Source organism: Neoarthrinium moseri (assembly GCF_022829205.1).
Source record: "Neoarthrinium moseri strain CBS 164.80 chromosome Unknown scaffold5_Wmoseri_CBS_16480, whole genome shotgun sequence".
Classification (NCBI taxonomy): domain Eukaryota; kingdom Fungi; phylum Ascomycota; class Sordariomycetes; order Amphisphaeriales; family Apiosporaceae; genus Neoarthrinium; species Neoarthrinium moseri.
In genome coordinates, this window is record NW_026055119.1 from 1090721 (window position 1) to 1115307 (window position 24587).

Sequence of the window (24587 nt, forward strand, 5' to 3'; positions counted from 1 at the left end):
CGACGGCTGGAGCTGTTGGGCCGCGAATATATCATCACCACCTCTACCACCATCATCATCATCATCATCATCATCATGAGCAAAGCTGACAAGTATGGCGAAGCGTTCAACGCCATGCGCACCAGGATGCAGGCAGGGCGCAATGCCCGGCGTCACTCGAGAGGCTTTCCATTCGGCAAACGGAGCAACACCGTCAACGATGCGGAAATGGGGAATGCTGGGATTGAGGACCGAGCCGTGCCATTGGCCCACGCCGAGACGGCACCCGAAGCTGGCGGCAGCAGTCGTACCAACCGACCGGCGAGCAGGGAAGCCGAAAAGGACGTCGACTCGCCTCTATCCAAGGAGCGCACGCAGAACAGCACGTACGAGTCGCAGGCCACCACAGCAGACAGCCCGACGGCCAATGGGAATGGTGCGAACGAGCTCCGAGAGCGGAAACGATCGGGAGACAAGCGTCCCGACTCGACCGAGCCTACGGGCACGCTGGTGAAGAGGGCGTCGTGGAAAGGTAAAAAGCTGCCGATCGGCCAGCAGCTCAAGTTCATCTTCGGGTCTTGGGTTAACATACTCATGCTCGCCATCCCTGCGGGGTTTGCTGTCAACTACGCTGGCCTCGACGGCAGGATTGTCTTTGCTGTGAACTTCATCGCCATCGTCCCCCTGGCTGGTCTGCTGAGCTTGGCCACCGAGGAAATCGCGCTCGTGTTCAACGAGACCATTGGCGGCCTGATCAACGCCACGTTTGGGTGAGTGCGCAGGTATTCGGTTTTGTGGGTTCCTGCTGACTGGCCCCGGACAGTAATGCGGTTGAGTTGATTGTGGCCATCATCGCTCTGCTCGCGGACGAGATCGAAGTCGTCAAGACTTCCCTCATTGGCAGCATTCTCTCCAACCTTCTCCTGGTCCTGGGCATGTGTTTCTTCTTCGGCGGTTGGAAGAGGAATGTACAGTTCTTCAATAAGACGGTCGCACAGACTTCGGCTAGTCTGCTTGCACTCGCCGTCGCCAGTAACATTGTCCCGACCGTATTTGCAAACCATGCCGAATCGAACAACACCGATAACGCTGAGGTCGACTCGACCAAAATCGCTGCCCTATCGCGCGGCACCAGCGTCATCCTGCTGGTTGTTTATCTTGCCTACCTCTTCTTCCAGCTCAAGACCCACAGCACTGTCTTCGCCGAACGTTCCCCCAAAGGCGAGAAGAGGGAGAGCTCGTCCGCCCACAAGGAGGACACTATCGGGCGTTTGGTTCGCGGCAGCGGGGTTCTTGGCGAACACGCCCTCAATAAGAAGGACGAGAGGGACAACAAGGATGCTCTAAACCACGAGCGCCCTTCATCAAGCGATGACGACGACGAAGAGGAGGAGGAACCCCAGCTCAACATCTGGCTTGCATTGGGTGTTCTGCTCGGTGCCACTGTCCTGATCGCGTTCTGCGCCGAGTTCATGGTTAGTGGAATCGAAGTCATCGCCGCCAGCGGAGTGAGCGTCGAATTCGTTGGTTTGATCCTTGTCCCAATCGTCGGCAATGCTGCCGAGCACGTCACGGCCGTAACGGTTGCGATCAAGGATAAAATGGATCTGGCCATTGGTGTCGCGGTTGGGTCTTCGATGCAGGTCTCGCTATTTGTTATCCCGTTCCTTGTCATTGTTGGCTGGGGGTTGGGTAAGGATGACATGAACCTCGCGTTTGACACTTTCCAGGTTGCTGTCCTCTTCGTTTCGGTACTGTTGGTCAACTACCTGATCGGGGATGGAGAGAGCCATTGGCTTGAGGGGTTCCTCCTCATCTGCCTTTACTTGATTATCGCGGTCTGTGCTTGGTGTAAGTCTGAACTCTCGTCCCCAGAGCCGTGCAACGCTGACCTTTGATCTAGATTATCCGGCCGCTGCTACGGGATCATCAGCCTTGGAGGCAAAGAGCCTGATAATCGGCTAAGAAAATACTACACATGTCAACATGAGACCATCTGGTACATGTTCCATTATATTCCTCGCATTCGTCCTTGTACCATATTATGCCGCCTGGACTGTACTATGCTTCACTTCTTGGTCTTCACAGTACCTTTGGACGTATACACCATTACAGTAATTTTGCACTCTTCTTCGGCTCTTTTGGTTTGAAATTTGGCGTTCCGGTTGATAGAAAAGGCGAGGAGACTTGGTGGTCTCGCCAGTTGCAAAGCAGAACAAACAAGGGGGAAGCAGAATGGCCGAGGCTACGCGTGGTTCATACGGACCGTTTTGTGGTGATAAAGATAGGAATCATGTCGGCTGATCTAGCGTTTGTTTTCTGTCAACCGCCTCGACAACGACTACGCTCGTTATGGTATACCCCTATGTCAATAGTTTCAGAGTATTCAAGTCAAGTAAAACCACGGTCAATAGCCGGGGACGAAGTGCAGTCTGGTCCGACATTTGATCTTTGAACTCGGGCCAAGTCTTAAGGAAGCAACAATTCAAGCAAGGAGACGTAGTGCATATATTCAGTTGCACCTACAGCTTAAGTATAGGTCGTGCGGTAATTAGGGGATATAGAGTCTGTGACCATGTTGGCCGAATGCCACTGCAGTGAGTGTCATTGGAGAACCACTGATCTTGCATGGATCTGTTTCTCGAGGTCTATATGCCCATGCGACGATTGGGTTATTACCACCCACTTGCAGGTATGCAATATTTAGTATAGGACTGCTAGTCGGCTGTGAAATGTTGCCGTCTCATCGCGGAATCCGCAAGGTCGAATAGTGTTAGTATGGTTTGTAAATGAATATTACTGCCCCGTTCTAAAGATGTAGAAGGTAGTCTAAAAGAATAAGGAATGTATTGTCTTAACAAAGAAATCATAAACACAGTAACAGCCCCCAGCAAAGGCGGGCGCCTGCGCACGTATGTCTTTGCTCATATTACGCACTTGTGCACCTTACTATAGTCGAAACCATTAAACACCAGCCCACCACTTACCCAGTTTGGTCCAGTGTCCAGCCTGGTCCAGAAGCTGGGCAGCTGGGCTCACAAAACCATCTGCTACCTGGCGCATTGCGCCGAAGAAGGCGTACTGCTTGATCCAGGGCTGCCCATCCATCCAACCGGCAATGTCGCGGCTGAACTTCTCGACATCGCCGCCATTACGGCTCGTGCTGGCAATCTCCGAGACGATAATGGGGAGGTTGTACTTGCTATGCAGAGAGGTCAAGTAGCTCTTGGCCGAGTTAACTCCTTGGTCGGCCGGTTGGTTCTGGGCGGTGTAGAAGTGGGCGCCAAGGTAGTCGGGCTTCTCGCCGCCGCCCAGGATCTTCATGAAGTCCTCCAGCCACTTGCTGCCCGCCGGATCCGAGGCGCACGAGGGAGACACGAGCTTCAGCCGCGCTCCATGCTGCTTGCGCAACGGGAGGATCTTCTGGCGCCACAGCTCGGCGGCACGGCCCGGCGCGAGCGGGATGCGCTCCGGCTCGTTAAACGTGAGAACAATGACCTCGCCGTTTCCGGGCTTTGCCATCTCATTCTTGACGCTCGTCTTGATCATCTCCCACTCGTTGCCCTCGAGCTGTGCCGCCGTGCGCACCATGGGCTGGAAGTGAAAGAAGGCAGGCAGCTCTGTCGGCCGCCATGCGTTCCAGTTGATGACATTTGTCAGGAGGCCATTGGCCTTGAAAGTCCCAACGGTGTCTTTGATCCCTTGGGTGCTGGGGAAATCCCTAGTCAGGGTGTAGTCCCACAGAAGTGTACGCTTGCTAGGCATTGTGTCTGGAAGTTCCACCACAAGTGGTAAGGTTAAGTTTGGTATGGAATCTTTGGGTATCCAAGTGTTGCAAAACGACTTGAAGGTTGGAATACCTGTATACCGACGAACTTCACTGCTAGCATCGTGGTGACTGGGAGGCTTTATAGTTGATACGTAGTTGGTGGCGGTAGCAGAGCGTGCTCGCAACACTGGGATGAGTAGAGGCTCATACTCAGGGATCGCTCACGTGTGCGTACCGTGCTGGTCGTATAACGGCAGGTCACGTTCGCGTCCGTTTCCAGCCTCTTGGGGGCTTTATCGGGCTCAACGCAATTAGAAGGATTCTGTCTCAATGGGCAGTGAGGCTCTGCTGCCTGAACTGGGCATCGTGTAACGGTAAGCCTGGTCAGGTGAGAGAGTGCGCGCACGTCAGTTGGGCTTCTGACATAAGGTAAGACGGAGGCTCGTCGGTAACGTGAGGCGCAGAGTAAGGCGTGCCTTGCGGCGGGAATGCTGTGCAGGCTGTGCGCAGGTCTCTCATTCTTCGGCGGAAAAGTTATGCAGGTGCGGCCGGTTCATCCATGAGAATGCTTGTCTCATTTCAGGGACAGTTCTCGTCGCCAATTGAGGATAAGCCTCGTGGTGTCAACGGCCGCTGAGGCAGCGTATCAGCTTTGACGCTTGAGTCTGACTGGCCTGGCCCAGCTGAGTAAGCCAACTGCGACCAGGATTATGCCGCAGTTGATGTAAGTCGTGGACTCATTCTAAGCTTTTGAGTGGTTCCGGGTATAAGAAGTGTAGGCCCTGCTGAAATTCTTTGCCGGTAGCGCCAGAGTGGGTCTTGCGGTTTCTCCTGGGGCACCAACTGCCTGTTTATAGTTGTTGGCTATATCTACTGTAGTTGCGGCTTACGCACGCTTGTTGCCTGCTCGCATGTGCACCACGAAATAGGCAGGACAGGTTCTGTCTTCTTCTCGTTGAAAATGATAGGGTTATCGATAGGAGGCGTGCAAGGAGTACACAAAGCCACCACCAGGTCTCGTCAAGTTGAGTATCGGGTCTGCTTGGGTGTACCTGGTGGCAAGCGGTCAGTCTGAACTTTTGCCATTGAGGCAACTCTCGTCTGCCAAGTCTACGGTTCGAACGGCCCAGGCTTAAGATTCACCAATCAGGTGATGCTCGATACCGCAGGAGGACGCTAAGACTCCAGTGCATGATTCAGTGTACACATGGGTTTTGCTATGGAAAGATGCGTGCGAGCAATAATACTTGCTGCGAAGCTGGACGTTCGTTTACAAGTCACTGTGCCTAGGTAGCTATCTGTGTATCTTTACAGAGTAATGCCAGGTTCCTGGTACTCAACCCCGGTCCATGCCTGCAGATCTCGATCAGGAACGGGGAATCCGCTGGCGCCCAGGCGAATATGAACGCGGGTTAGTATGCATGATTGTTCGCGCTAGCCCAGCAAGGAAAGAACGCTGCGCCATGAGTTCGCGGCAGAATCGTCGAAAGTTTTCCTCCCCATTTCTGTGGTGCGCTGCCACATGGCCGGAAGTGAGGGCCCGAACTGAGCGAGGATGGAATGGAACCACCGCCTTGTCTGCCTACCATGCCATAGCTGCGTATTCGTTGACACGGCACGTCTATATTACTTATTACGCAGAGCCGTTTGGGAAACCGATCCGGCCCGAGGTCCAATGCCATGTATGGACCTACGTAGTGTAACAACGTGCCTCGCTGGGATCAGCGTTAATCAGCATGCTAACCACCTGTAGGTGGCCACCCTAGTCAAAAGACCGTGTTCTAGATCGCCGGCCCCCCGCCACCATCGCACAGTAATTGATGTATTCAGGTATCCTTGGAGTAGTCCACGGCATTTGGCCATCAACATCTGAATTTGCTGTCGCAGTCGCCGAGAATGCCATGATCCATAAAGAGACCCGGGCTTTCTAGGTGCGATTGCTTCACGGCAAGAATCTAGGGCATCATGCAGCCCTTCCGCACGATACGGCCGGCACCGTCTCTGCCGCAGGGGGATGAACTACACGCCGCGAGCCCTGGCGGTCCCCAAAAAGGACGCCGTGTTAGCCACGCTTGTAACGAGTGCCGCAAGGCAAGGGCCAAGGTAATTGTAGACCGTTTACGTGAAAACTCGCGACACTTCTAATGAAGGATTGCAGTGTGATGGCACACGGCCTCGATGTAATCGCTGTGTCTCAAGGGACCAGCCATGCAGCTATGTCGGCTCAGATGGAGAGACGCGGCTTGGGGCGGCCAAGAACCGACTTGAGCTTCTAGAGAAATTCGTCAGCTCACTCCGATCGAGTTCGAATAATGAAGCTGCTAGGATGCTCGACCTCCTGAAGTCAGGCGACGATATCAGCTCCGTCCTGGCCAGTATGTCCGTCGATGGTGACGATAAGCCTGCGCTTCGTCCACCACTTTCGACAAATGCGAGCAACAGCAGCACCAAAAGTAGTAGCAGTGATAGCTCTGGCATCAGTAGTGGTGGCACGTCAGCGACAAGTGCGTCGTCCGGGACTGGATCGTTGAAACTGCCACCGCTCGCCTCAGGAGAGTTTCATCGCTCATCAGATTCGCCACTGGCTGCGTCGTACCAAGGCGACTCGCCAGGCTCTGCGGCCCGCTCCGCTGAACCCAAGCAAGAAATGATCTATGTGCCCGCCACAGATGGATCGTATATCATTGCACTCCCCGATGCTTCCGACACGGCGCATGCGATTCAGGGCTTTTTCCGTTGCAGCGGCCACCTGTTCCAAGTTTTCTCGGAGTCTCAGGTGTGGCAGATGTATAGATCTGTCTTCGATGGGGACAACGAGGGTACGGATGAATTTTGTCGCAATGTATGCGGCTTGATGGCAGTAGCAGCAGTTGGCGCCCAGTACGAGCATGGGAATCGTGACCCTCAAGCCAAGACAATATTCTACGACATAGCCAGGCACTATTTTGATTTGATGCTGCAAGAGAATCACTTGAACGCCATCAAGGTATCAGTGATGTTGACAGTTTATAACGTCATGGACAAGGCCACTGTGGCTTTGGCGTATGCTGGTATGGCCGCCCCAAGCTTGCAGGTTTTGGTCCGATTCGGGGTTTCGCTGACGGCATAGCAGAAGTTGGGATGGGACTATCGCGACTATGGGGGTTCCCAATGGCCAATGGCGCCGATGTCATGCCCAAGCCTGCGTTTTGGGACGAATCGAGACGTACCTGGCGTACGCTGGTGTTCTTGTCTAGGTGTGTATTCGTGCGTGATACGACAGTGGCGAGCGAGATGTGGGCTGACTCTATCCAGCTGGCTGTCATCTACATTGGGCTATATTACCGGCAATGGGGTGGTGCCCCAAGATGAGATGCCCGTAAGATCGCCTTTGAATTTATAGCAATGAGACACATGTTGACGTCTGCAGCTACATTTCGCAGGTGAAGCACCCAGCGTTTCTGAGAGTGGGTCAAGACACCCGTCCTTATGTAGACGAAAGACTGACCTGGAGCAGTTGTGCAAACTGAAATGACAAATATCGCTATTCTGAAGTCCAAAATTCTTCGAATGCATTTGGCTTTCAAAGATATAACGTTACTCTCCATACAGACCATTATCCAAGACTTGCGCAGATGGTATAGTCGGATGCCCAAGGAAATCAGGCTGGACTACGAAGGACGGGACTCATTGCCGCCAGGCATCAAATGGTCCATATACCATGTTCATCTACTCTATCTTGGCGCCAATATCCTTCTATATCGACGCATGGTCTCCCAACTATTGCAGACCAAGAGTGTCGATCACGGCCAGGGCATGCTGAGCAGACCTTTCAGAGAGGTGTTTGACGAGCATGGCGAGCAAGCCTTACTAGCAGCCAAAGACTCGGCGCGCATACTTAATCTAATGCTCCAAGAGGAAGGCATCTTCCAGAGATGCTGGCTTGTGATGTGAGTCGAGGTGTTCCAGCGTTCATTAGACGTGAAGATGACAAGTGATGGCTGACCTACCACCTCGTATAGTTTCCAAGCGTATACCTCGGGCTTAATTATTCTACACTCTGCGGTGCAAAAGAAAGTCCGGAACCTATCGCCTTCTTCGTGGGAAGATGATGAAGGCACAGCTCGGCTCTGTCTGGAGGTTCTCAGCTACTGTGCTGCATCCGACTCGACAGCCGCAAGATTTTGCGAGGAGCTGAATCCCTTTTATGAATACATCCTTCAGCGGGACAGCACATGTTTCCAAGGTAATCCGCTAATGGCTAGTCGATCCAACGGAGATCTTGAATCGGGAGCAAACTTTGCCACGGGATCTGGCACAACAGCCTCGCAATCTACGTCTATCTCACATTATGAACTAGCCAATCCTCTTTCAGCCCCTGCTCATGTCCTACCGGACAGTGCAAAGTACAGTTCTTTGATTTTGGCGAAGCTCTGTCAGCCTTTCGGGGATCCACAGTGTCAAGGGTTTAAAGTCGGCGATGTCAAAGAGCGATGGCGTGACGAACCTACTCGGCAACTCCATACGCTGATGATCGCCAGACTCGATTGGGACTTCGAGTCAAGGGTGCCATTCCAGTGGGACCTGGGAAAGCTTCAGAAAACCAGCAAAGTCGGCAGTTCCATAAACCAGTTACCACTTGCACGGATGCAATCCACCGATGACTTTAAAAGAAGGCCCGGATACAGCTTTCAGGGGCGATACCTGGGTAGCGAGACACCGAACGGCTGGAACTCAGACGAGATGGAGGGCGTCGTCCGTGGAACCTGAGCCAAGGCCCAGCGATCGTGTGGAGAGCTAATGACTTCAGATAGTGAATCTAGAATACTCTAGGGGAGGGAGTTGATTTTCACTAGACTTGACGTCTTGTAGAACTTACGAATGGATACGCGTGCCAGCCTAGCCCCTATTATTTGTCAAGCTACTTCTGCGGACCAATGTACGTTGCACTCAGACATGTGAATGTAGTCTATCTTCTAATGGCATATAGAATACTGGTTTCTGGAGGTTGCCCGTTGGAGACGCGTGTAGACTAAATCACCCAGATACCACCAGACTCTTTTCAAACACACGATACTCGGTCGGTCCTCGAAGCAAAGGCGCCAGTTGTGGATAATCATCCTGAAAATCACCGAGCTTTATCAGGCGATAACCCATTCTGGTGTACCATTCCAGCAACCTCGTCTTGAAACCATGCTTAAAACCAACCGGAACCAAGAGCTCTAATTGCATGGCGTTGAGCCCCTGTGATTGACAGTGATCCTCCGCGAATTCCACCATTTCCCGACCCATCCCGCCCCCGCGGTATGTGGGTTCAATGGCAAACATGCCAAACTCCCCAGTCGTGTCCGAGCGCCTCTGTATGCGAATACACCCTACGGGGCGAGACTGGAAGCCTGGTGTTTGTTCCGCTCCTTGACTACTAGAGTAGACTACTGCCAGCTCACCAGCTTCTAGGATCTGCCGCATTTCAGCTGCGTTTATGCGTTGGTACCCATCGAAGAAGATATCGCCCTCCGTTTCCCTGTAAACAAGGTTGACGAGATGCTGCAAGGCGACTACGAGAGCCTCATCTTGTGCGGCAGAGGGTGGTGCCATTCGTATCTCAACATTGGCCGGCAGTTCCGGTTTCGGTGGTCGTGCTGACGGTATTGGCGTAGCTGTTGACGCGGGAACAGTTGTCCCTGATATAACTTGGGTTACGAGGTGGCCATCTGCCATGGTTGCTCTATGATTATCCCGTTTCGCAATCGGTTCGATTTCCCATTCGGATATGATTTCTGCACTTCAGCACTTGGGCAAACGCCGATATGTTGTGAAGTCGAATTGCTTATGCGTACTAGGCGAGAACCTGTTGCAGTACGTGTCTGACTGATTGATCAAATCGCCCCCGCCCTAAAATTGACATTGGCTAGCGGATACATAGGGACCACGAAAGCAAAGGCTACAAACCAATTGCGTTCAACACGCCTCAGGGTATAATCTACCCATCTAAGAGCGGCATGCAAGTGATCCGTCGCATCGGTTACCATGTAAGCATCTTCGCTTAACAAGGATGCAGCCGTGTCGCACGGGAATGTCTCCGATCCCTGAAAGCGACGATCAGCGTATCATAGGGTGGAGTGCGACAAAAATAAGCTCGAGGCTTGGCATGCACATCATGGATCCTGCGAGTGGGAGATCACTTTTTAACGACTAGTTGCATTATCTATAACATGTTCTGACCCTGTAGTCCACCGACATGCCGGGCATCATTTTCTAAAACACCATTCCCCGGCTGGAAATGATCCCCCAAGATGTCCCGGTCCTCTCAAGAGCTTTGCGTATCTGGGTATCTCGTCGTGGTTATTAATACAATTGGGATGCTTTAAAGGGCGGCAACGGCGCCGATAAAGCCGGCAGCTGCGATCACACCAGCGACCAGTCCGGTCTCGCGAGGAGCAGCAGCCTTGCTGGGAGAGGTGGTGGCCGCGGAGGAGCTGCCACTCGAAGAGCCGGTACCCGAAGAGCCGGTACCCGAAGAGCTGGCACCGGTGGTCGCGCTGGAGCCGGAGCCGGAGGTGGTACCAGTGGGGATGCTGCCGGAGCCATCGGTCACAGATGAGCAGACAGGCACCTCGGAGGCATATGAGGCGAGCTCAGTGCACTGAGCCAGGGCGCTGAGGATGTCGGCGCTGTGGGAGGAGTACCAGCCGAGGACCTCGCTGGTGTACGAGGCGTACTCAGAGGAGAGGCTGCCAGTGAACGAGGGGGTCTCGCATGGATCAGAGGGCAGCGAGGCGGTGACAAGGTCAGTCGGAGGCATGGGGATCTCGCTGTAGATGGGTGCAATGGAGGCGATGGCGGCCTGGCATCCTGCGCCCAGGCTCTCAGTCTGGCGTGCCTCGACGAAGTCGCGTCTTGCGACAGCGGGCAGCTGGGCCGAGGCAGCAGCGGCAAAGGCAGCAACAACAAGAGTCTTGGTGTACATCTTGAACTTGATGAGTGACAACACGGAGATGTGTGTATATGGGATTCCGCGTAGAATATGGGATTGGCAGTAAGACGAGAAAACCTCTGCAATCCATCCCAGGGGCAGTACAAAGCCTTTAATACAGGTGCGACAAGACCCATCTCAGCAGCTGAGTGGTTGACCTGTCCATCCATGCCATTGATCAATGCTTGCCAGCCATTTGTTGGCTCGTTTGGGATCGCCGGCTCCACCCTCTAGACTCGCTAGACTAGAACCTCGCCGCCCCCTGGCCACCCACTGGTCTCTGGGGTCTCGTATTGTGCCCAGCGGAATGAAGAACCGACGAATCCGAGACAGTCAACAACCCGTAGCGTCACGCGCCCTCGAAAGCACTCGGGCAGCGTGACAGCTGAAATGAAAAAAAGGATGTTGGCACTGGAACTCGGCAAATAGTAGCCCAAAAACTGGCAAAGAACGGGAAGCCGTGGCGTTGCAACCTGAGGAGAGCTGGGATGACCCACGCTTGGCATTTCCAGGCACCAAAGCTAGGAACTCAAGGCCAGAAGGTTATTTCACCAAACCTCAGCCGCGGATGCAGCTTGTTGATGCAAGTCTCGCTTCTTTGATAGCCAGCGCTTATGCCTGGTGGGCCCATTAGACGGCCTTCAAGCGTTCTGCAAAGACTATGCTATATGACTCCGAGGTAGACTCCCCTTTGAGGATCAGCTTGAGGCTTTAAGAAATGAAGAAATTGAGATGTTACGGGTTATCACCCAGCAAGTGACTCTGTTAGAGAAATGACAAGACGTCATGATCTATCGCTGGATCCTGGAACTCGTTAACGAGTCAGTTAACGAAGAACTAGCAGAGCTGAACTTAGCGATGTTTAGCTGCTCAGCACCTAACCCCATCAGTCCTAATGGCACTGCTTAATTCACACCAGCAACCCCTGAATGTGAGCGGCTCTAGTGCCGCTTTAGTCACTGCAATTTCCCCAAGTTAAGCTAACCGTTACTATGTCACAGCGAGAAGCATTACTACCGAACGTTTTTTATCCACGAAGGATCACTCAGCGACTGGACCGTCTTCCCAACAACGTGAACGCGAGTTCGACACTGTCCAGTCGGAATCCTTTGGTTTCTTTTCTCTATCCCTTTTGCTTTAGTAGGGTGGTCATCATCAAACAACACATGGTGGATGTGTCACATGGAATAAGTATTAAGCTTAAATGAACCGTCGCTCCATCTGTAACAGTCATCGCAGTCTTTGGGCCCCACGGGCTACGATCTTGGGGCTCTTCCGTTGTAGTCATTGCCTGCCGAAGCTGTATAGTTCTCGAAGCAGTCATAATTGTAGTCAATTTCGTCGATGCGCTTTTGGAGAACTGACACAACATTGTCGAATGAGCATAACCCATCGGCATCATCATCGCATCCGTCGTAGGAGTCGGCAATTGGGATAACCGCGTCGTTTCTAGGCCTTGTTAGCACATATGCATCGTCTGCGAGACTGATTTGGGCTGCAGCCATCACGTACACCAGAAACCTTATTTGCTTGGTGGGGGAGTAGGCTGAGCACTCCAGCACCTGGGTGGTGAAGTGTGTTGCGAATGGCACGATCTTGCTTGCCACAAAGTTATTCTGCTTCCGGTTCTCGGCCAGTGCCAAGGGTGGACCTTTGAACAAAGCCGTCAAGTTGAATGCCATCAGGGTGTCGAGTACGACAACTTCGTGGGTGGCATCAGCGTAGATGGACTGGTTCAGAGGGAAGTACGTCGATGAATTATCGAACGTCTGGTTCAGAGCTGACGCGGCATTTGGGAAGCTATGTGTGAAACGGCCGACGAATTCTTGTAAGTACCCTTTACCTTGGGCAGCTGATACGGGAGAGCCAGGTCCATTGTTGTAATAGAACGACTAGAGACACATTAGTGGCGTCCCATAGGGTACATGGGAAACACACATACCAAATCATAGTAGTATTCGTAGTTCAGGTAATCTTGCTGCGTGAAGAGATTGCAGAATGCAGAGTATCCCAGTGCGTGAGTCTCGTACGAGCAGAGCTGAAGCATCGCGATGGCATCCGTGGGGGTGAATTCCAGGCCGGTGACCTGAATTCGATTAATTCGCAAATCACAGTCCGCCATGTCATGTTGGTAGACCTTACCATCGAGTTCAAGCGAGCAAGAGTCGCGTTGAAAGCATTTCGCGCAAAAGCCGTAGACGCTGTTGAGCCGATGCCACCTCTCGAATTGACGTTCGAATTGGGGCAGACCTCATAAGGGGCACCGGAATTGTTCACGCCTGGGGTTTCAACTAGGATCTCAATATTGACCTGATTAAGATACTCTGGTAAGCCAAAGAAGCCGGCTGCAAAGTTCTCTGCTGTCTTGACCATGCGATCTTGAGACTGGGTTCTAAAGACGGGAATGGTTCCCTGTTCGGTGAAATTGTTGAGCAGCTCGCCATACAGCTGACGATATGCCACGCCTAGGAGGAAGTTCTGACTTCTTCCAAATGGTGTCAGCAGCTCTGCGCCAAGCTTGTACGTCCAAGTCGACAAGAACTCCAAGTCGTCCCGAGGGCTGAAGCCGACCTTGGTAGCGTTATGCAATTTCTGCGCGAAAGTCGCTGGTGCAGCACCATCAGTAGGGTATCTGGCCCCATGGCGATAGAGCAGATGGACCTGGACAATCTCGCAACCATCAGGCAGCCGTGGGCTTGCGCCTGGCAGACCGTAATCGGCCGAGGAGAGTGAATACCACGGAGACAAATTGCCCCAATACTTTTTTATGTCGAAAGTCGAAGTTTCATCTTCACCATGTGGCTCTGAGGAAACGAGAGGGAATGCATTGGCTGGCCCCGAGTTGTATGGGTAGGACTTTGCCGTTGCAATGGCTGCAGGCTCAACACCAGTCTGGGTAATGCCAGGGAACCCCACTACAGGCTCCGGTGGGAACAGTTTTGGGTCGGCAGAAGCTAGTTGAACGTAGCCGTCAGTTATAGCAGGAGCCGAGAGGGTATCAGGTAAGAGTGCATAGTAGACCAAAGACAGAGAGAGGCATAGCGGTACACCCCAGAGAATCTAGAGTTAAGTAGCTACTCGACTTACTGCTCGCAGGTGGGTAGGCATCGGAAGTTGCGGATCCTACAAATGAGGACGCTGGGCTAGCCTTGGCAACAGCCAAGATCAGAGCGACAGGTAATTGAGCGAGCTGCATTTTAGAGACTTGGACTCAGCTACCAAGGTGCCAAGTGAAGGGAGGAGTGTATGCAGAGATACGATGGGTAGGTTGCCAGTGTTTATTTATACTAGTTCGTATTGCTTGAACGCCGGGCTGCTCAGACTTCGTCTTGGTCAACCTGATTGGCCTACCACAGGCAGATTTACTTGCACGTGCTCCTTGCTGCTCCTTTGACAACGACGATATTTGACCACTGAGGTACTCAAGACCCCCAATGACCTGCTATGTTGCGTTCTTCGGGCAGATGATGTCAGCAGCTTCGTGGGCGAGGGGGGCGTGCGGGGTTGCATCGTTGCTCACAAGTGTGTAAACATTGTTATTCATAGCCGTGCATAGTCCAACGTGAATAAGCGCTCCTGGACTTGTAACAGAAAGAGGAAGAAGAAGATGTAAAGCGACTGCTACATTGACCATTTACCATTAACCACCAAATCCCTGCATAGCAATTCCCACGCATGCCGGGGTTATCTTGCTGGCAGAGCCCTCGATGCAAAGCAGAGAGATGACTCCGCCGCAGCAGCCGTCTCTACTATCCATACACGGTTTCGTTGATGCGCGCATACCAAATACCTGAGGCAGCACCATCGGCACCGAAGTTACAGCTGAGACTGCTATTCCTTGATCTGTTCTTTATGAAACAGCCCTGCTTATCATAAGTATTGGAGCAGATTCGAGCAGCAGTCCTACAAGAGCGACACACCTTCTATCTCCGGCATCCATGAGTCTCGGAGCTTGCAGAAGAACTCGCCTTTTGGTTCCACTTGTCCTCGAGCATGATCCTCCATTGTGCCATAGAATACATAGATATATTCCCCTGCATTTGCCTGGAATCTGTAAGCGAACAATCAGAACCCCCTGTCGCAGTTCAGCTTACACCGTATTCAAGCAGACCTCCACCGCAGGTTCCGCAGAACTCCCTGTGCAGCTTGACGCCGCTACCATTATCCGCTTCGTGTATCTTTACGCGGTCCTGACCCTCATTGACTCTGAAAGCTGTTCGAGGAATCTTTGTGGTGATGCCGTAGTTACCTCCAGTGAATTTCTTGCAGTTTCCACAGTGGCAGATGCTAGTCCTGGCTTCTGACTCGGGGTCCTCAAGGCTAATAGTATATTTTATGGCATGACAATAACAGCTCCCTGGAAGGTCCGGCATCCTAGCGTTCACATAGGGGCGGCGTTGACGTTAGAACACACCCAGATATAATCCTGGAGCTTGTGCGAGGTTTCTACAATGTGTCTGGTTGCATGAACAAAGATGAATTGAATTAACAGGCCAGATCAATGGCGCTATTATAATTTACTCTCAATCATATGCACCCCAGCGAGGTGGCGATAGCCGGACGTCATCAGCCCTTTGCCACACCTCTCCGCATGGCGGCTCGGCCCGGGCAACAAGAGCAGAGCCAGGAATGACGAGCTCCAGTCAACTCTAACGCCCAGAACTAATGTGATTCAGCGGATTCGATATATCTAATTACTGTTTACGATGTCTCATAGTGCACGCATTTCAATTTGAAGAATGCTAGCACGTTCCGTTATCCCCGTTCGGTTGGACTCAACAGTGATGCTCTTGGTATAACGAGCTGGTTGTAGCCAGGTCTCCTAGGGCAAAAGTACCCAAGAAGACACCCGCGATAACTGATAGGAAGTATCCCACGTTCATGGTCATAACAGCAAGCATCCTGTAATTACACGTTTGTCAGTATCTCTCAAGGAGCTCTGGCTAAGACAATTTGCTTACAGTAAGTATCCCACCACGGCCAATAGCACCTCGAACACTGCTCTAGGACCGCTTGTTGCGAATCTCCAACGGCCCCAACGGCCCTTTAACTGTAACATGACCCGCTGGAAGCCATGGCCTGTCGATCGAGTGCGGTACTGCTCTTTGATCTGGTCCAAGTCCTCGTTGCAGTCCTCCCCGGACAAGAGCATCCCATGTGAATCACTCTCAACTTTCCATATTGTGCCCTCAAGAACGGGCTTCAATGCGAGCATGAACCTCATCATGAAAGCCATGATCACTAGGAATACACACGTTGCCGCGTAGGCTGCCGGCGTATGTGGAGTCCATTCTTTGGAAAATAATGAAGTTCTGTCGGAGAAGAAAAATGTCATCACCATAGGCCCCATGGTACCTTGCTTTGTGTCCGCCACGGTCATGTCCATAGCTGATTCTTCTGTCGAGGGTGGTATTGGCATCGCCATCGCCATCATGGATGTCATGGCGGTTTCCGTGAAGGAGAGGTCTTCCTAAGCTGTGATTTAACAGAAGTGCTCCATATCCTACCTGGTTTTCATGGGTTTTAAGGCCATATCACCCGGAGGACTGAACATACACTCTGCAGGAAGGAATCAGAGCTTACGAATGACCGAGCAGCTTTGAGCATTTTGTGCCGTGTCCTCCTTCTAGAAATTGCGCCTACCGTCGGCCTGAGAGCTATTCCTTCTTGCGCTCGTGCCATGTCCCGTGCTGCATTGCGAGCAGGCAGTCCTTCCAAAGCGATAGTGATAATTGCGAAAACCTTCTCAATGTGAAAGGCGCATGGGGATCCTGATAGATCTAGTCTTATTGCGGAGGTGACAGGTAACGCGGCTCGGTCCTGTCACCCCATCAACGCGTGCCTGTCTAGCATGGCCTCGCCGTCACGTCACGTCTAGTGTTGCAATTCCGTTGACCTCTGTGCTACTGTTAGACCATTGAATTTTCGAATCAGCATGTGGGAACACTCCGAGACGCATAGGAAATCGGTAACGTTGCGAGTCAGAAGAGTGGCCAATGGGCGGACCGCCACGAGCATGATTGAGCATTTATTGATGTTTACTATATCCTGGCAAAAATGGCCTCTTACGTAGTACACGATTAGTAACGGACTGTTCCACAATCTCTGCAAGCCCGCGCACGCATTCCAGCACGCGGGCTACAATCGTGACATTCAATGCTGGCGGTTCAAGGTCCTCACCTTCTTGCATGTCCGTTTGGTCTGGAGCCAACACGGTGTGCATTTCGTCGCCTTTCCATGGAAAACACCTGGCGCTGTTGCTTTCCGACGGAGGCTTTAAACCTTGGGCCTGACAGGCTGACCATTGCTAAGGCATGCGTCGCATCTGCCGCCAGTAAACATGATGCCTTTCCCTCTCTTCTTACCGCAGTCGGAGCAGTGCAAGCTACAAAGATATCGAACACAGCCTCTTGCAGGGCATTCAACTTTCCATCGGCAATCTTGGGTCAGATGCTGCTTGCCACAGCGACATCTCTTGACCCGGCACTCCTTACCAGAGTGGCCACGGATGCCACACATACAGCAGCGAGAGGTGCACGTCATGGCGTTGAAGTGCTTGTGATGGCTGGGCGCATATGGATTCCCACAGCGGCGGCTACAGCGGACAGTGCAGTTCGCAGCAACATGTCCCGGAAACCGCCGACATTTGCAGCGGTTGGACAGCTGGACGGGGCATTTGGGGGATTGGTGAGCTTCCTTACCACAATTGCCACATGAGGCCCTGCACGACTTGGACGTGTGCGAATGTGACCCACAGTTGGTGCAAGAGTGAGCTCTGTGGTTACGATGCTGGAGGCCTTCAGAGGGGGATAGCTGCCGCAGTGGAGTCCTGAACATCCTCCTAATGTGTGTACGACTGAGACTTCTCCTCCGAGACGCCTTGTCCAGCTGCGATAGGCGCTGGACGGGAAAATGTATGATCACATAGTTCGACTCTGGGAGTTGCGCCTGTGCGCCAGGCCTCAATAAACTTGCCGTAGTCCAGCTCCCGGGCGGTGGTTCAGTGTTCGCCCGTGGCCTCCTCCCTCTCCGGACACAAGTTACATTATGCAATTCGTAGTTGCGGATCGGGCGCCGTCCCCAGACGGATATCCACTTGAGAGAATAGACACGGTATAGTAGGTCATCGCGAGGTAAACTGACAAAGAAATTCTCGGCCACGGACTTGGATCCCTTGACAGGGGCCTGGGTGCCACCGGAGAAGACGACATAGCGCTGATGTTCCAATGCGTGTTTCTGGTACCCCCTGAGGTGGTCAAGCATGGTGCTAGTCCAGCCCGGGGTGGACTGCGTCGGCGACGGCGTGTGATGCTGCTTCAGACCCTTCAGGACAGCTCTGAGCGTCGGATCAGACAGTTCCAGGAAGTGGCGCTGCACAAGCCCGAGGACCATGTCCTGCAATTGCGGCAGAGCATAGGGATCAGTCGACAGCTGGTATCCCCGTCGGTTCCTCCAAAGGGTAGTCCTCGGTCCTTTGGACTTGTGATCGTGCGGAAACTTGGGCTGTTCAGTCAAGTCCCACTCAGTTGCCAACATTCTCCAGACACACTGCAGGTCTAGGCCAAGGGTGCTATCCTGGGCTTTGATCGGGCCGAAGCTGAACTCCTGGCCGATTCTCCGATGCATAATCTTGGGTTTGACCTTCTTGGGGAACATGTAATTCTCCATGATCCGGTGGACCATGACATCGCGGGCCCCCACGGCGTGATGCTCGTAGCGGTCGAATTCGAGCTCGTCGTTGAGGGGATAGTGCGGCGACATGCAGCCTCCTGCCAGGTCAGCTGACTGCCGGGGATCGTCGCCCGTGGCAGCGCTTGGCGACAGTGCCACCGACGGCATCGCGGCGTTCGACATGTTGTTGACGTGGGCAGGTATCGTGACGCGAGAGCGGCCCAGGACAGCTGCCAAGCCTCCAGGCTCCTGTAGGGGGGGTTGATGCCGACGTCGAGTTGCATCGAATGCACCTATCTGGCTGCCATCCGTCCATCCATGGGTGTGCGTGCCCAGTGATCCAGCAGGGAGCAGGGGTTTGCCCTCTCCAACTCCCAATCTCGAAGCCTCACCTCCTTACATTATGCACCCAGGCACCTTGGGCCGGCCCCAGCGCAGCCAACTACCGCCCACAGGCGCTAGACGAGACCACCTGCACCCCACAAGCTTCCGCAACACCGTCCCCAACTTTCCGAAAAGAGGAGCCCACGGGCGCTGTTGCTGCTAGAGAGCCCCGCTGTTTTTCGCGTGGTTCGGTCCGTCCCCAGACGGAGGCACCCAAGGGCGTCTTCTCCGTGGCCAAATCCGGAAAGTCAGCGAAGCCCGTTATCGCACACTCTGGTTCTCGAAGGGCGTTCCCCCATTGCAAACGAGCGTGCGGTCCCGAACCAGGCCTCGCGTTGTATGTCGATGACCGGTCGCCTTGATATGCCAGCATGCACGCTCAATGTTCCCGAAGCCGCTCGTCGACCGTTCAGCCGGAACCAGGGCATTCGGCAGCCTCCATCCATGAAGGCCGAGCGTTGACTGCAGCTGAGAACACACGTTTTGCGCCGAGCCTCCCTCAGCTTCCTTGAATGTCTTCACATTCGTTCCGCGTTTATTGCGGCTTGGCAAGGGCGCACACTGACCACGCTCCAGCGCCCCGGTTCGCCCTGCCCGCTTCCGTCTGGCAACCCGGTTCGCATCTTCCGTAATCTATTTCAGTCGCAATGTTGGTCCTGTGTGTTGGCCCATTCGGCTGGTACCGAGCAAGCCCAGTCCTGGACCAGTCATTTGCGGGGATGAGAAATCCCTCCTATGGGGAGATCATCCCTAGGATGGTAAGTAGCATCACACCTGTAATTTCGCGTTGGAAACCTCTGAGCTTCCGGCAACTTCGGGAGCCGCCTCCTCTAGTACGAGTATATCTCTGAGTATATCCCTCAGTTGTCTCTCAAGGTCAGGTGAGCGCCCCTCTAAATCTCAACACACCGAACATCGAGTCGCCAAGGGCTTCGGCTACTAATACCATGGGCTTTAGGTATCTGACCACGCTGCTTCTGGCAGTGAGTTTCGGTATATTCATTCTTACATGGTGTAGAACAACGTCTTGGGTGTGTGCTGACCCGGTCCAGAAATCCATCATGCCCTGGCGCAGAGTCCAACGCCTGTAGTCTACACGGATCCCACGACGGGCATCACATTCGACACATGGCCAATCGCGAATGCCGGCTCGGCGGGTGGGCTCACGTTTGGCATGGTCTTACCATCCACTGGCCTGTCGACTGATTCGAACGAATTCATTGGATATCTCGTCGGTAGCCCTGAATTAGCTAAGATAATCTCCTGCTGACCCGTGGCCTAGCAATGCGCTTCCAGCAGTGCAGCTCTGACGGGATGGTGCGGCGTTTCCTTCGGAGGTTCCATGACCAACAGCTTGCTGCTGATGGCCTGGCCATACGAGGAGGAGGTCTACACCACGTTCTTGTGGGCTACTGGATACGTCGAGCCAGCACCATACACGGGAGATGCTCGTTTGACCCAGATATCTTCCACAGTCAACGAAACCCACTATACGCTGGTCTTCCGATGTCAGAACTGCTTGTCCTGGGATCAGAACGGATCCACGGGAGGCATCTCGACCAGCAGCGGCGGATGGGTGATGGGATGGGCACAGGCTCTGCCACAGCCATCGAACCCAAGCTGCCCTGCCCAAGTCAGCATGGTGCAGCATGAAACCCAGGGTATCTTCGGAGCTAGATTTGAGAGCGGCGTTGCCAATCCATCCTACACCAAGTGGGTATCATCAGCCACGAGGACCGTGACCGGAAGCTGTGCGACGACGACGGCCACAACCACAAGCACCACAGCAACGGCCACCGCCACTGTGACAGCGGCCCCAATACCTACGGCTACATATGACTACATTGTCGTCGGCGCGGGGGCTGGCGGAATACCTATCGCTGACAAGCTCAGTGAGGCCGGCAAGAAGGTTCTGCTCATCGAAAAGGGACCACCATCCTCAGGACGCTGGGGCGGTGCCCTCAAACCCGATTGGCTAGATGGAACCAATCTGACCCGATTCGATGTCCCGGGACTTTGCAACGAGATCTGGGTCGACTCAAACGGAATTGCATGTACTGATACTGACCAGATGGCGGGCTGCGTCCTCGGTGGAGGAACAGCAATCAATGCCGGGCTATGGTGGAGAGTCAGTAACCCCCTTCTCACCAGCCGCAGGAATATTGACTAACGGGTTGCTAAGCCCAAAGCGTTGGATTGGGACTACAACTTTCCAAATGGCTGGAAATCTGCCGATATGAAAGCAGCAGCAGACAGGGTCTTCTCTCGCATCCCCGGTACAGATCATCCTTCGATGGACGGCAAATTGTATTATCAAGAGGGTTTCAATATCCTCTCCGGCGGACTGGCCACGGCTGGATGGAAGAACATCACTGCGAACCAGGATCCCGATTCCAAAAACCACACATTCTCGCACACGCCGTACATGTTCTCCAACGGGGAGCGTGGAGGGCCAATGGCTACGTATCTCGTCACGGCTGATAAACGCCCCAACTTCGACCTCTGGATGAACACTGCTGTCAAGAGGGTTGTACGCAACGGCGGTCACATAAGCGGCGTTGAAGTCGAGGCTTTTAGGAACGGGGGCTATGCTGGTGTCGTAAACGTGACGGCTGTCACTGGCAGAGTTATCCTTTCAGCCGGCACATTCGGCTCGGCCAAGCTTCTTCTCCGCAGTACGCTACCATTTCGATGCACAAGAGTGTTTCTGACCTTACTGTGTTAGGTGGTATTGGGCCCTCGGACCAGCTCAAAGTTGTCCAAGGCTCACGCGACGGCCCAACAATGATCAACCAGACCCAGTGGATCAATTTGCCCGTCGGGTACAACCTTGATGATCACACGAATGTACGGTCGACTGTGATGTGTAAGAGGCAACAGCTAACCGCATTTATCTAGACTGATACGGTGATCTCTCATCCTGACGTAGTCTTCTATGACTTTTACGAAGCATGGGATGACCCGAACCCCAACGATGAATCTGCCTATTTGAGTTAGTCAAAGACATCCTCTTGAATAGCCTGCGACTGGTGACTTATAGTATGATAGAGAAGCGGTCGGGTATCCTCGCGCAAGCCGCACCCAACATCGGTCCCATGTACGTTGACCCCCAAAGTCCTCTACTCCACCTCTAACCGATATCTGTAGGTTTTGGGACGAAATCAAAGGGGCTGATGGCGTAGTACGGCAACTTCAATGGACCGCTCGAGTTGAGGGAAGTGCTGGGATTGACAATGGCCGTAAGTAAATCCTCTTCTCAAGGAGCCCCATGGCCGCCTTACTGATTGTTTAGATTCAATGACCCTGAGTCAATATCTCGGCCGCGGCTCCACGTCTCGAGGCCGTATGACTATTACTTCCGATTTGAGCACTATCGTCTCCACACTGCCCTACTTGAACGACAAAAATGATGTGCAGGCTGTCATTCAGGGCATCAAGAACCTCCAAGCCTCTCTGGCTAATGTTAAGAACCTGACCTGGGAATACCCTGCGGCAGGTGTCTCTGTGGAGGATTTCGTTAATGATGTGAGGGGAATGCACCCCTATTTCTCTCAGCATACTGACAAACCGTGCAGATGGTAGTCTCTTATTCAAACCGCCGCGCAAACCACTGGATTGGTAAGTAGTTGTAGTAACCTTGCAGGCCCCGATACTCACAACTTCTAGGAACCAACAAGATTGGTAGCGACGACGGCCGCAGTGGTGGCTCGGCGGTCGTTGACACCAACACAAAGGTTTGGGGAACAGATAACTTATTCGTTGTGGACGCAAGTATTTTCCCTGGCCATGTTACGACCAATCCATCCTCCTACATTGTTACCGCCTCGGAGCATGCCTCGGAGCGCATCTTGGCTTTAGCTCCGGCCACTGCTGGTGCCAAGTTCGCTCAGTGCGGTGGTTCCACCTGGTCAGGTAGCTTCCAGTGCGCCAAGGGTCTGACCTGCACAGTCAAGGATGCGTATTACTCGCAGGAAAGTCGATAAACCCCTCATAAGATGATATATCTGCTAATGAAGGTTTCATGAACAGTGCTTGTGAGTAGGTTTGGACGTCGATCATGCTTTCCTGTATATACTTGTCTTGTCCTAGAGAGCTTCTATAAAGCCCATCTCTTGCTGCTTTTTCCTTGTCTGATGTCGCCTACCCTCTGATGTAGCACCTAATATGTCGTGTCAAGGGGATGATGAGCACAGACTGATGTTCACAGTCTTTCACATTCTTATCATAGCCCACGATCCACGAGCTGGCTTCAACAGAGCGATTTGACTAAGTATTGATGCCTCATTACCACTCCACGCAAACGCGCTATAGGTTGCTAAAGGTCCAAGTGCTCCGCCAGCTGTATGCCTGGCCTGGCCCTGTAATTTGGGAACTAGTGCGATTCCATTCAGGGCTTACTGTCGTTAGCAGGTAGGCTAAGAGCCCGGAACTTGAGAAGCTTACTGGTTAATGCCATCCACCCAGTCCTGTGCTTCGAGGGCAACGCAGGAGCTTCTGCCAACTGTGTGCCTGTCACTCAACCCCTGAGTCTTCTTCAGAGCAGAAGTGCCGTCGAACCAGTTGCATGAGTAGACCACGAGGCCAGCCTGATCCGTTCGCAGCTCGGCCTTGATGCCCGAAAAGGAGCTCGCAAGGGTTGCAACCACAGCATCTGTTGGCGCGTTCTCTATCGGCCAGTACCCGTTGTATCCCTCGCAAGCACCACCGGCACCGCAGTTGCCGCTGAAGCCTGGCTGGTCTTTGGCGTGTCCAAGAAGAAAGTTAGGCTGGCTTGCGAAGTCGTTTATGCTGCCTGGTGCGGCCGTAAGCACGTTCCCTGTCGGCAACGCGCCGTCATCGGCTTCTAGGTAGCGTTTTGAGTAAGGAAGATAGAGGCTGTGGTTCCATATCTTGTCGGTGTCGGGGTTTCTGTAAGCATCCAAGTTGAAATATGTATGTTGAGTCAACATCAACGCTGCCCGAATTAGCTGTAGGGATCCAGCAGACTCCCGAGTGGCTTACGTGTTTTTCTTTCTGGAGAGGTGGCATCCATCTTGATACTCCATGAGCCGTTGTCAACGCTGTATGTGACCCTGGCCTCCACTCGCCCCAGCATGTTGAGGGAGGAGTTTGATGCGTCCGAGATGGAGAACGTTATTGATGTATCAGTCGCTGCTGTTACGTTCCATGTTCGGTAAGACCAGTTGTTGGTCCCACTGTGAAGAGTGTTGTTGCCATCATTCAGCTCAGTATGATACGTAACGTTGTCAATGGAGTATTTCCCATGGCCAATCCTATTGACATATCGACCAGGTATGGAGTTGTAAACAGGATGGCCAGGGTCCTTTGCTGGACTCATTGTTAGCGGTCGTCGTGCACCAAGCAACAAGAAAAAGTAAAATTGGTACAGTACCATAGTAATCCACCACATCATAGCCTAGCACCACATCTACGTCTTTGTCGGCTTTGTCCTTGACGAAAAGATTTGTGAGAGTTGCCCCATAAGGTATAAACTTTATTGCATCAGTAACCAACGAAGAATTAGAGCTGCTACGTTTATTCTACTCCATACCTGTGCTTTGATACCGGACGATGAGATTGTGTATTTGCCGTCCGCCCCTGGTTTTGGGACCGCTTGACTACCAGCTATGCTAATCGCCACAGCGCTGAACAGGATCGCTGGATGTCGCATATCTGCAGTTCGAGAAGTGTACTCTGAAATTTCTGTATGGTGAAGACACTTAGCTAACTTGAATAGGGGAAATACAGCAATGATGAAGAGTAAAGCAGGATGGAACGAGCTTATTCGTGGTTTTCCCAGAATCGCGGCACCCCGGTCTTATAATCGAA

At 53.0% G+C, this 24587-nt stretch overlaps 10 protein-coding genes across 10 annotated transcripts; 3 read left to right on the forward strand and 7 right to left on the reverse strand.

Annotated features, from left to right (window-relative positions):
- Nucleotides 1–114: 114 nt before the first annotated feature.
- Nucleotides 115–1944, forward strand: JN550_002533 (uncharacterized protein; the record flags this gene model as incomplete). The annotated part of the gene is made up of 3 exons (XM_049313839.1): nt 115–749; nt 803–1830; nt 1883–1944. 3 exons carry the CDS (start codon nt 115–117, stop codon nt 1942–1944), a joined length of 1725 nt encoding a protein of 574 aa, XP_049175824.1.
- Nucleotides 1945–2943: 999 nt separating this feature from the next.
- On the reverse strand, nt 2944–3744 carry JN550_002534 (uncharacterized protein; the record flags this gene model as incomplete). The annotated part of the gene is made up of 1 exon (XM_049313840.1): nt 2944–3744. The coding sequence occupies one exon, from the start codon at nt 3742–3744 to the stop codon at nt 2944–2946; it is 801 nt and encodes a 266-aa protein (XP_049175825.1).
- A 1969-nt stretch (nt 3745–5713) lies between these two features.
- On the forward strand, nt 5714–8497 carry JN550_002535 (uncharacterized protein; the record flags this gene model as incomplete). Its single annotated transcript, XM_049313841.1, has 6 exons — nt 5714–5851; nt 5907–6798; nt 6861–6984; nt 7043–7106; nt 7340–7677; nt 7750–8497. 6 exons carry the CDS (start codon nt 5714–5716, stop codon nt 8495–8497), a joined length of 2304 nt encoding a protein of 767 aa, XP_049175826.1.
- Nucleotides 8498–8764: 267 nt separating this feature from the next.
- JN550_002536 (uncharacterized protein) lies at nt 8765–9448 on the reverse strand (the record flags this gene model as incomplete). The annotated part of the gene is made up of 1 exon (XM_049313842.1): nt 8765–9448. The coding sequence occupies one exon, from the start codon at nt 9446–9448 to the stop codon at nt 8765–8767; it is 684 nt and encodes a 227-aa protein (XP_049175827.1).
- A 646-nt stretch (nt 9449–10094) lies between these two features.
- Nucleotides 10095–10697, reverse strand: JN550_002537 (uncharacterized protein; the record flags this gene model as incomplete). The annotated part of the gene is made up of 1 exon (XM_049313843.1): nt 10095–10697. One exon carries the CDS (start codon nt 10695–10697, stop codon nt 10095–10097), a length of 603 nt encoding a protein of 200 aa, XP_049175828.1.
- Nucleotides 10698–11959: 1262 nt separating this feature from the next.
- Nucleotides 11960–13899, reverse strand: JN550_002538 (uncharacterized protein; the record flags this gene model as incomplete). Its single annotated transcript, XM_049313844.1, has 5 exons — nt 11960–12152; nt 12216–12595; nt 12646–12789; nt 12846–13657; nt 13791–13899. 5 exons carry the CDS (start codon nt 13897–13899, stop codon nt 11960–11962), a joined length of 1638 nt encoding a protein of 545 aa, XP_049175829.1.
- Nucleotides 13900–15478: 1579 nt separating this feature from the next.
- JN550_002539 (uncharacterized protein) lies at nt 15479–15939 on the reverse strand (the record flags this gene model as incomplete). Its single annotated transcript, XM_049313846.1, has 2 exons — nt 15479–15605; nt 15665–15939. The coding sequence occupies 2 exons, from the start codon at nt 15937–15939 to the stop codon at nt 15479–15481; spliced, it is 402 nt and encodes a 133-aa protein (XP_049175830.1).
- A 1605-nt stretch (nt 15940–17544) lies between these two features.
- Nucleotides 17545–18557, reverse strand: JN550_002540 (uncharacterized protein; the record flags this gene model as incomplete). Its single annotated transcript, XM_049313847.1, has 2 exons — nt 17545–17688; nt 17748–18557. The coding sequence occupies 2 exons, from the start codon at nt 18555–18557 to the stop codon at nt 17545–17547; spliced, it is 954 nt and encodes a 317-aa protein (XP_049175831.1).
- An 848-nt stretch (nt 18558–19405) lies between these two features.
- JN550_002541 (uncharacterized protein) lies at nt 19406–22741 on the forward strand (the record flags this gene model as incomplete). The annotated part of the gene is made up of 12 exons (XM_049313848.1): nt 19406–19516; nt 19717–19741; nt 19811–19989; nt 20041–20886; nt 20941–21433; nt 21484–21605; nt 21657–21750; nt 21807–21855; nt 21906–21997; nt 22051–22283; nt 22334–22376; nt 22425–22741. 12 exons carry the CDS (start codon nt 19406–19408, stop codon nt 22739–22741), a joined length of 2604 nt encoding a protein of 867 aa, XP_049175832.1.
- Nucleotides 22742–23197: 456 nt separating this feature from the next.
- JN550_002542 (uncharacterized protein) lies at nt 23198–24429 on the reverse strand (the record flags this gene model as incomplete). Its single annotated transcript, XM_049313849.1, has 4 exons — nt 23198–23712; nt 23760–24086; nt 24151–24250; nt 24310–24429. 4 exons carry the CDS (start codon nt 24427–24429, stop codon nt 23198–23200), a joined length of 1062 nt encoding a protein of 353 aa, XP_049175833.1.
- Between the last annotated feature and the right edge of the window lie 158 nt (nt 24430–24587).